The sequence below is a fragment of the Acartia tonsa genome, chromosome 13 (assembly GCF_053477335.1).
Source record: "Acartia tonsa isolate MP-2025a chromosome 13, ASM5347733v1, whole genome shotgun sequence".
Lineage (NCBI taxonomy): Eukaryota > Metazoa > Arthropoda > Copepoda > Calanoida > Acartiidae > Acartia > Acartia tonsa.
Window position 1 is genome coordinate 46,972,832 of NC_137272.1, and position 11,977 is coordinate 46,984,808.

Here is an 11,977-nt window from a genome sequence, read left to right on the forward strand (position 1 = left end):
GTGTGTTGGTTTATTTACCATAGTGGTAAGGGATATAGTATGCATGGATATTGTGACAGGGGAACTTTTATTCAATTAGGTTGCTTATATAATCCTTAGATATTGGTGAGTATATTCCTCCATGGTCAGGGAAGGGGAAAGGGAAAAGTCATGAGAGGGGGGGGATGAGGGGTAGTGTTGAATAAGCCAGCTGGAAAAAACATTTAATATTAGTATGTGAGATTATTTCACAATATCCATGTATTATGTATCCATTTTGGTAGCTAAGCTTTAAACATGACCTTGAATTATCTTTCACAAACTAAAAAGAAAATTGTAAATCACAGATTTTTATTTATTCAACTATCAAATTCCACAGAATACACTGTCTCACACTCAGTTCTATATTATCTGTGAACTTGGTAACATGGCTACACTTAGCTTAGTGAGTTATTTTTTTAGTTATTCAGCTGCTCTATGACTAAATTATGTTATTTAATTAAAATGATCATAGTTTTTAAATTTCAAAATTAGAATTTAAAAAAAGTATCCATATTGATCATTACCCCTTTCATTATATTGTGAAATAGGTTAAAACCAGCTTAGACCATTTTAAAATTATCTTTAAATTATTGAATGCAGTACATTTATTTACAAAATCTTTTGGAGTACACCAATAGTAAATCCTGTTACATAAAACACATGATTTTTGTAATTCACAAAAAATTTTCAGGTGTAATTTACAGATCTTGTTATAATTGTAAAGACATACAAATATCTTTTAAATCCTATGCATTATATACAAATAAAACACTTGAATGTCTAATATTTAGTTTGAACACTTTGCAATTGCATTAATTTGAACATACCCATACCAGGGAGTTATTTGATGCCCTTCTCAGTTTTTTTTGTGTAAAAAAATTAAGGCTAAAAAGAATTTACAATTTATTTAGTAGGTAATTAGGCAATAGCAAAGGGAATTTTTGAAATTCTTAAATAATATTCACCAAAGAAAACATTGTTCTTCTAGATTAAAAACAGTAAAAAAATAAATGATAAAGGAAATTGAAATAAAGGGGTGATAGAGGACTATTAATAAGTCATAAATATTATTAAACTTTTGAAAAGGTTGTTATCAATACAATGATAAAACATTAATTGTTTAGATTTGTTTACTATTGTATGTTGGTTACAGCAAACCAAGTCCAGTTTCTTATCCAAGTAAGTATTTTTTCATGTAATTAACAAATAAATGACCTTTTGTATTTTTAAAAAGACCTCAGTGATTTCACATAAAGTTGAGGTCTCAAACCCCCATAAAGAGGAGTTTTTCCTATGCCTAACCTTTGCATGAGACTCTAACCCTGTGGTGCCTATAAAATATAGGGTTTCATTGCTTAATTAGAGTAAAATAAAATAATTCCTGCTCTATGTTTTAAAAGCAGAATATGTGATTCATTGAAATAAGTCAGTTACAATTGAATTTAGATATGGTAAGGATATTGCTAATTTGATTTTTATCAATGCACTGTTCCTGTCTATTTGCTTTAGAAAAAGGCACAAAAAGTATTATTTGAAAAAAAAATCAAATTAATATAAAAAAAAAACACACTGTACTTTTATCTAGGAAATTATAATCTTGTAAATACAGCAAGGCATGGACTAACTGATGCTGTGAAGTTTCTATTAGAAGATGGGGCTGATGTCAATGATGAGGACAATAGAGGTTAGATACATAATGTTTTTATTTCTTCTCATTTTACAAGAAGATAAACTTATATTTTATAAATAGATTGTTGAAAAAGTATTACTTCTTTGGGAAAGAGGGCATAAAGAAATAGGTTGCTAAATAGTTTATTTACATATTTAAAAAAAAAACCACTTAAAATTATTAATCATGTATTTCATAAACTAACTAACTGTATTATCTATGTATAGGAAACACCGCATTGATCTTTGCTGCTAAGAAAGGACATTTAGATATTGTTCAAGAGGTCATACGGAAAGGAGCTCAAGTGAATCATAAGAATGAAGATGGTAAGATTTCCCTTTCTACCACTAGAAAATATCAAAGATTGCATTTTAACCAACAAAATCTTTGTCTTACTTAAAACAATCTATGCTAATATAAAATACTATTAATATTTTCATTTTGCAACCCTTTTAAATATCTAAAAATCATTGTATTACACTATTTAATCCATAAACAACTCTCTGTGTATCTTTAACTCTACTCTAAACTACAAATATAAAATAAAAAAATCTAATTTATATCTAGGATGGACCAGTCTTATGTATGCAGCAAGTAATGGAAGGACAGATGTTATGAAGATATTGCTAAAAAATGGAGCTAATATTAACGCAGAAGATTACTATGGTTAGTTACATAATATATTATATTTTAATATATCCTTCCTGCTATCTGTCCATATTTGTACCTACCTATTATCTACATAAACATATCTTTATGTCTTACTTAAAATCAAAACATTATACATTATTAACTAAAATATATTGGGAAAATCCAAAACAGGTGCAAACTTATCAACAAGCAAATTGAGACTTTTCAGATTAATGTTGTGTGTGTGTATCTATAACTCTACTCTAAACTACTTAAAGATAATAAATCTAATTATTTATATCTAGGATTGACCAGTTTTATGGTTGCAGCAAACACTGATATTGTGAAGATTTTATTAAAAAATGGAGCTATCAATGCTAAGAATTCCTACGGTTAGTTTCAAAATATTATTTGTATGTAATATTTCTATATATATTCATTGGGTTCAGTAGTTTCTGAGAACTTATGCTTTGGAGAAAAATCCATTCTACTTTATATTATAGGATACTTATAATTTTTCCTATTTATCTCACTGTACATCTGTAAATCCGCACCTTAATCAGTCGGGGGGGGGGGGGGTTGTGGCCTTCAACGCCCCCCCATATTATCTCAGTTCCTATTAGAACTAGAGGGCTGTGTTATGATGAATTTCCGATCTTAAGTAAGTCAGAGTCAATTTTTGCTTCCTTCACCCTTTTATTTAACAACCTTTGTTTTTAGGTCTTTTTTTTACTAAAAAATTTCAAACGGCTGTAATTTTTTTATTTTTGCGGCTAGAAGAAAAATTTTTTTGCAGAAAATATTTATCTTTATGTAAATTTTATATTTGAAATATCAAATATAAATTTCAGCGGCCACAGCTGTACTTGGCAGCTGCCAGCCACCGCAGTCGGCAGTCAGGGGGAAAACGGTGGCGGATCTTTATGGATTTTAATACATTATGTAAACATGTAAGAAAAGCTTAAGTTTAAAATTTGAAGTTTCTAAGTCAAAAATTGCGGCCACAGGAGCCTTTTAAAGATTTCTGGAGACCTGGAGGATCAGGACCTGCAGGATCATACCTGGAACCTGAAATGGACTTGAACACCTGTATTTAGTATGAGGATGTACTACTACAGGATATTTTAGTATTTTTTTAAGATAAAATGCTTTGTTTAAGTCAAAAAAATATTTTTGCTCTTTACCTGGATGACCCGCCAGGATGGAGATATTCAAAAAATTCCAAATCTCAGTTATTTGTCATACCTACACTTAAAAAGTCAAGCAGTTTGGGCTCTTTATCTTTTGCACACAGAAAGTGAGATAGAAAAAAACGGATGGGGGGTGTTCAACACCCCCCCCTCCCAACCGTTAAAGGTTAAACTACTAAATATATAATAAATCTAATAAATTCATATCTAGGAATCACCAGTCTTATGTGGGCAGCACATAATGGAAATACTGGTGTTGTGAAGAATTTATTAGAAAATGGAGCAGATATACATGCCGAGGATAATGCTGGTTAGATTATTATTATCAGTTTAACCCATTAAAATCCAACCCAAGAATTACTTGAAAATTTAAACTTTTTCTGACATACTCTACTTACTATGGATGATTTCCATGCAATCTTCCTTTATTTATCTATCTATATTTCAATCTATTTATCTTACTTTAAATCACAATATTATACTTATAACATATTATGATAACTAAAATATAAAGATCTGATATCAATATTATCTATAGCATTGAAATATTTTATCTCTATATATGTGTATCTATAACTCTACTCTACTTAATATTTATAGATCTAATTTATAAAGAGACCAGTCTAATATATGCAGTTGCAGCAAGGAATATAAATACTCTACTCTAAATTACTAAATATATAATAAATCTAAATTATCTATACCTAGGTGATACTAGTCTTATGTATGCAGCGCATAATGGAAAGACTGATGTTGTAAAGATTTTATTAGAAAATGGAGCTGATATCAATGTAAAGAATAAATATGGTTAGTTACATAATATTAACAATATTTCTTTCCTATGTAAGTTATCTTTATTTTTCCTTTTTTTTTTTCTTTTTTATTATTATATAACATCATTTATAATAGCCATCAAAATATCCTGCCTGGTATAAATTTTATCTATAATATTAAAATATATTATCTCTCTATGAATCTATAACTCCACTCTAAATTACTAAATATATATTAATATATTTATATCTAGGAAGTACCAGTCTTTTGTATGCAGCAGAGAAAGGAAATACTGTTGTTTGGAAGATATTAGAAAATGGAGGTGGTACCAATGCAAAGAATATTGAGGGTTAGATTATTATTATTTAAAAAAAAACAATATTTGCATTAAAAAGTGGTTCAGTAAAAATAAAAAAAATAAATATTTCTTTTTGTTATTTAGGCATTTTAGTCTAAAAATACTTAAACAAATGTAAACAAGTTTTTTTTTATCTTGTTATAAATCACAATATTATACTAAAATAAATCATAATAACTAAAATATATTATCAAAACTAAACTACTAAATCTATAATAAATCTAATGTATTTATATCTAGGAAGGACCAGTCTTATGAGGGCAGCAGGGTATGAAAATAATGATATTTTTTTCAAAAACAGAGCTGATACCAATGAATGGACTGATATTGTGAAGATTTTATTAGAGAATGGAGCTGATATCAATGCAAGAAATAATGGTGGTTAGTTACATAATATTATCATAATACAATATTTCTATCATATGTATATTATCTTATTTTTTCCTTTATTTTTCTGTCTATATTTCTATCTATTTATCTATATAAATCACAATATTATAATAAAATATCTAAAAATATACTATCTTTTTGTGTATCTATAACTCTACTCTAGGTGAGACCAGTCTTATGTTGGCAGCCAAGTTTGTAAATAGAGATGTTATGAATATATTACTAGAAAATGGAGCTGATATCAATGATAAGGATAATGATGGTTAGATTATAATTGTTATTATCATACATTATTTTCATAATTTTCATATCATTGATCAAATATCCTTTCTGTATATCTCTCTATCTATCTTATTATACATATGTATTCATCTTACTAAAATAATATCTCTGTAACCTAAAGCTTCTATAGGTCGACCTAAAATTTCTAGAGGTTGACCTTTGTCTTTTGTGTACTGAGCTCAAGTCTATAACTAGAATCAATTATGATAACTAATATATTTAAATATATTATCTCTCTATGTATCTATAACTATACTGTAAGCTACTAAATATAATAAATTTGATATTTTGAATATCTAGGAAGGACCAGTCTTATGTTGGCAGCAGAGTATGGAAATACTGATCTTGTAAAGATTTTATTAGAAAATGGAGCTGACATCAATGCAAAGGATAATGATGGTTAGATTTTTATTATCATTATAACACATTATTTTTATAATATTTATAATATCCATCAAAATATCTATCTCACTATACATACTAGGAGAGACCAGTCTTATTAAGGCAGCAAAAAATTGGAATGGAAATATTGATGTGAAGATTTTATTAGAAAATGGAGCTGATATACATGCTAAGGATAAGTATGGTTAGATTATTATTATCATTTTAACCCATTGTTATCCACCCAAACTTTTTCTTACATACTTTACTTACATGCATGTAAATCAAAAGAAATTTTTATTATAACCACGATAACAAAAAATATGACCAAGTCTATAACTAGAAACAATTATGATAACTAATATATTTAAATATATTATCTCTCTATGTATCTATAACTCTACTGTAAGCTACTAAATATAATAAATTTAATATTTTTAATATCTAGGAAGGACCAGTCTTTTGTTGGCAGCAGATTATGGAAAAACTGAAGTAGTGAAGATTTTATTAGAAAATGGAGCTGATATCAATGAAAAGAGAGATAAAGGTTAGTTACATAATAATATTGCTTTACAATATTTCTATCATATCATATAGTATCATTTTCCCTTCTGGAATAGGAATAATTAATCTAGTGTTCCGTAAACTAAATCATTTGTGTGATATCTATGAATAGGAAACACTCCATTGCTCGCTGCTAAGAATAGACATAAAGATATTGTTCAAGAGCTCTTACAACATGGTGCTGATGTGAATGCTAAGAATAAAGATGGTAAGTTTTCCTTTTTATCTTCCTGCAACATATTATTAACATTTATCTTAGATCAAATTTTAATACTGTATTTTCTTCCAAGTCACAAATTGCCCAACCTCAAAATTTAAGAGTTTTGGGTCTGTAAAAATAGAAAAGGGGTGTTTATATACTTTATTTACATCTTTATTATATTTTAATCACCATTTTTACAATATCTATTTAGCTTTCTTTTCAAATTATCTTTCTATCCATTTATCATCTCTTCATTGGATCATGTAAAGCAGAGTGTGCCAATTTACTGTTTTTGCACACTCTGTTTTACTTGGTGGAATATTGGCAGACTCTGATTAACTTGGGGGTATATTGGCATATTCTGCTTTACTTTTTGTCTTTGGCGAACTCTGCATGACTTGATCCTATTCATCTTGCAATCTTTATTTATTTCTATCTGTCTATTACCTTATTGTCTATGTATCTATTAATCTATTTATTGTAATAAAAAACCCTTGTTGTAATTAAATTTGAGTTTCATTTTGAATTACAAATATTATGATGTACTTTTATTACATAAAATATTCACTCTCTATCTCTCTCCTTAAACTGTAACCTATCAAAACTTTCAAACCCTATTACTCCAATAAATTTGATTATCTGTATATTAAATAATCAATAAATATGATAGGTAGAACAGCTCTGGATGAGATATTCTTGGGACACTGAAGAAATAAGAAAAGAAAAGAGAGAAATAGCAGAAATTCTTAGAAAACATTATGGTAAGCTTGTTGAAATTCATTATTACTTAAAAACATATTTGTCCCTTATTTATTGATATTGAAGTATAGTTGGATCATGGAAAGAAAAGGAAGTAGTGTGTTTTGTCAGTTTTTCACATTAGCTTTTAATAGGTTATTTTAGATGGGTAAATTTTAATTTCCTTGCAGGGTTAGGAAATTGGCCACAGGGGCTAGAAATAGGAGAAAAGCTACTGTAAAACTTTGATAAAACCTGCTACTTTGTTTTCATGATCTGTGCAGTCTTTTGTTTAAATCTTAAATTAGATTTTTTTTTAAATTAAATATAAAGTATACTAATTATCTTGGATAGAAAGATGACCAAATCCTAATATCTAAATACTTCTGAGCTTGATCTTTAAATCATTTTAGTGGCGATTTAGATCAGTTCGCGCCAAAATTTCAGCCAATCACAGTGCTGCATTAGCTCTGAAGTCATTTGTTACTGTTTAACTTCTTTCAACCTATTAGTGCCTCTTATATAATACAATCCTTATAATAAGTAAATGCCTGTCTGAAATGAGTTGTCAAATACCCCTCAATACCCTTTGAGGCCTCTAGTGGGGTATCCACTAGTCCTAAAGTAAGGTTTTGATTTTTTTAGATATTGCTAACTGGAGAAACTGAATTCATCAGAATTTCAACAGAATTCAACATCAGAAACTTGCAACCTTTCACCCCTGCCCTTTCCAAATGGCATTCTATACCTCACTAAACTTTTCAACCTCTCCATCTCTTATGCTAACATCCCTGCCATTTGGAAACTATCCAAACTCAAACTTCTCAAACTTGGTAAACCCCCTTGACCTTTCCACAACCTACTTCACAATCTCCATCCTTTGTTCTGCATCTAAAATAAGGTGTGAGAGGATTTTTTGTGCACAACAGGCATTTTGTGTAAAAACACCCAAACATTTATGTATATATTAATTATCTTTTTGTCTGTCTAATCATATTAAAATATCTTGACTGCATTCTGACATCTATATGTTAAGGGCAGATTTTTATTTCAAATACCTTTTGTGTATAACTATTAGTACTTTTCTTATTCTTTAATTGTACCATGTTTACCTATAATAAATCATAATAATTTATAATTATTTCAATAGTTTTCTATGTAATATATAGTTACAATTAAATTAACTAATAATAATAAGGATGTTTTTATAAGCATATACTTTTAACAGAGAATATGAAGAAAATAGGCTACATTGTAAGATATTTTGCAGAATGGCTTTGAAAACAATAAATATCTGCAGAAAGCTGTTTACAATTTGATGCAATAATTAACTTTAATGAAATAAACACAAAACCTTTCTTACTTAGAAAACAAATTGTATTATAATTTTTCATAAAAAGCACAAAAAAGTTCTTTTTTTCATTGATTGCTTTATAAAACTTGATAAAATGGAAAACTAAGCTGCCATATGGATGGTCGGACACAATTCGTATTGTTATTTTTAAGCTCAGCACCCCTGAAAACATACCCAAAGACACATCACAAGCAATATCCACACATTATACTCACATTATTTCAAGCTGTTTAGTGGCTGGTATTAGAAATTTCAAAAATGGTTTTTGCTGTCTTATACTATTAATTAAACCAAATAAATTTTTTCAAAAGTTGATTCCCAGGTAATTAATACTGAAATTGCCCTGAATGTAGGCAAAAATTGGCTAAACGGCTTAGCCGCCAACCTTTAGCTGTTACTTTTCCAATTTTTGTAAAATGGACTCCCTGATCCCAAAAACCCCAAATTTGCTGTATTTGGCATCAAAATAGGCCAAAAAACAGCTGAAAACAAATTGTTGACCCAAAACTGCATTTTCGGACCAGTGTGCACTGGCTTTGAAGGGGTAAGTTTATTGGGGATGTACATTAACTAATTGCCAATTGTCTTAGCTCTTTAGATCTTTTAATAAAGATGCTTTATAATTCAATAAGAACATCAATCCGTATGAATAAATGAACATTTAAAGGGACTGTGAACAAAAAAAATTCTTATCAGATTATCAAACCTTAAAATCATCTCATTCATATAATTTTAAAAATAGGGCAAAACAAACTCTTGTTTCCTTTAAAAACAGCTTTTTTTGCTGATTTTTACTATATCCAAGATTGGGGAAAAATTTGCAGAGTATATAAATGTGCAGTTAATTGTCTTTTTTCTTCTTCTATATTTTATTTAACCCTTAACAGTTAGGGGGGGGGGGCGTTGAACCCCTCCCCCCCCCCTTCGGTTTTTTCTATCTCATTTTCTGTGTGTGAAAGATAAAGAGCTCAAACTGCGTGACTTTTTAAGTATGGGTATGACACATAACTGAGAGTTGGAATTTTTTTAATATCTCCATCCTGGCAGGCACAGGATGCCAGCAAACCTGGCAGGGTCATCCAGGTAAAGAGCAAAAATATTTTTTTGACTAAAACAAAGCATTTAATCATACCAAAATACTAAAATATCCTCTAGTGGTACATCCTTATATGAAAAACAGGTGTTCAAGTCACTTTCAGGTTCCAGGTATGATCCTGCAGGTCCTGATCCTCCAGGTCTCCAGAAATCTTTAAAAAGCTCCTATGGCCGCAATTTTTGACTTAAAAACGTCAAATTTTAAACCTAAGCTTTTCTTACATGTCTACATAACATATTAAAATTTCTTAAAGATCCGCCGCTGTTTTCTTGCCTACCGCTGAGTGCAGCGGCTGGCAGCTGCAAAGAACAGCTGCGGCCGCTGAAATTTATATTTTGATATTTCTAATGTAAAGTTTACATAAAGATAAACATTTTCTGAAAATCATTGTTCTTCTAGCTTCAAAAATAAGAAAATTACAGCTGTTTGAAATTTTTAAGTAAAAAAAGACCTAAAAACAAAAGTTGTTGAATAAAAGGGTGGAAGAAGCTAAAGCGAAAAGGTCGGAAATTCATTATCAAACAGGGAACTTGCACAAAAAAATTTAGCCCTCTAGCTCTAATAGGAACTGAGATAATTTTGGGGGCATTGAACGCCACCCCCCCCCCCCCCCCCAACCAATTAAGGTGCGGCAAGGGGCCCGACTGTTAAGGGTTAATATCAAATACAATAACAAAGCAAAAAAACAGGTTTTTTATTAGTATCCAAGTAACTTTAGTTAACCCATCTCTGGCCCACATTCAATTACAAATTTGTAAATTAGAAAGATTTAATATTTCTTTATAAACAGGCTGATAAAAGTGTAATCTAAGTGGGTTTTTTATTGTCCAACACAATATAAAAGGATATTAAAATAACCTCTAAGATTAGTCCTTTGTAAACAGTGAGGTATTTTTTTGTCAATACTACAAATTTAAAATAAATCTTTATTACCTAATTACAATGTTATTAAAAATGACTTGGTAGTTGTATGTCATAAAATAAATCTTTAACAGTAAGTAAATTGTTTAAACTATATACGACAAGTTAAATAATCCTAGAAACATTTTAATAAAAAAAAACATTCAGATTTTCTGTTTGTTTATCAATTTTCCCTACAAAAGTACAAAAAATCAAGGTACAAATCCTTGATATTTTTGTTAATGTGACTTAGTTTTCCATTTTATCAAGTTTTATAAAGCAATCAATAAAAAAAAGAGAACTTTTTTGTGCTCTTTATGAATAAATTGTAATACAAGTTGTGTTTATTCCATTAAAGTTTATTATTGCATCAAATTGTAAACAGCTTTCTGCGGATATTTATTGTTTTCAAAGCCATACTGTAAAATATCTTACAATTTAGCTTATTTTCTTCATATTCTATGTTAAAAGTATATGCTTATAGAAAACATCCTTGAGAAGAGAAGCACAAAAACTTTTTTTGCAAAATTTGGAAAAAAAATTCTTGTTTTCAATTATTAGTTAATTTAATTGTAACTATATATTACTAAAAACTATGAAAATAATTAAAAATTATTATGATTTATTAAAGGTAAACAGGGTACAATTAAAGAATAAGAAAAGTACTAATATTTATACACAAAAGATATTTAAAATAAAAATCTGACCTTAAAATATAGATAACAGAATTAAAGGATCTACTGCAGTTCATGGTAAAATATTGCTGGTAACGAATGCTTCCTGGTTCCTGGCAATATTACAAGATTCCTGGATCCAGCAGCACGCATATTCCCCTAAATCCTAGGTTCCTGTTAGCTGGCAATATACAAATTTTCCAGGTTACCAGCAATGAGAGAAGATTACTGGCTTACAGGAGTTTTTACCCCATACCCCTTATCACATTTTCTTAGGGGGTAAACAGCTATGATTAATAAGGGACAGTTGCTTCAATTATTTTATTAATAGAGGTGGGGAAAGGATATAGAAGAGTTGGATCTTTTTCTATAAATTTAACTGTTTCTATCTTAATATCCACTTTCGCGCCAAAATTTAGGCCACTTTTTATCTTTATAATCTATAATACAAAGTAGAACGATGTCTGTCTGTTTGTGTGTGTGTTTGTCTGTTTGTTTGTAGCAAAAGATCTTGCTAACCGCTGAATCGATCGGGTTCCCCTTTACAGGGTAGCTTCTCATAGGTCCCGGGAAGGTTTATAACTATTTTCTTGGGGGGTGGGACACCCCCAACCCCCCCAAAAATTAAGGGGCGAAGCCGCTAGTATATTAAAAAGTGGGGGAGATAATTTCGTAATTTTAATCGCATTAATAAATAAATTTATTTCTAAGTGAAGCTCTAAAAATCAAACAGTAAACCAACGATCTTGAACGC

At 29.4% G+C, this 11,977-nt stretch overlaps 1 protein-coding gene across 1 annotated transcript; it reads left to right on the forward strand.

The window, feature by feature from the left end:
• The first annotated feature begins 380 nt into the window (after positions 1-380).
• LOC145303962 (uncharacterized) lies at positions 381-8,215 on the forward strand. The gene is made up of 17 exons (XM_080145631.1): positions 381-424; positions 1,146-1,200; positions 1,607-1,705; positions 1,918-2,016; positions 2,258-2,356; positions 2,626-2,712; positions 3,722-3,820; positions 4,219-4,317; positions 4,538-4,633; positions 4,883-5,023; positions 5,196-5,294; positions 5,615-5,713; positions 5,799-5,900; positions 6,144-6,242; positions 6,372-6,467; positions 7,132-7,222; positions 7,845-8,215. The coding sequence occupies exons 1-16, from the start codon at positions 407-409 to the stop codon at positions 7,167-7,169; spliced, it is 1,425 nt and encodes a 474-aa protein (XP_080001757.1). The 5' UTR covers positions 381-406; the 3' UTR covers positions 7,170-7,222; positions 7,845-8,215.
• Positions 8,216-11,977: the final 3,762 nt, after the last annotated feature.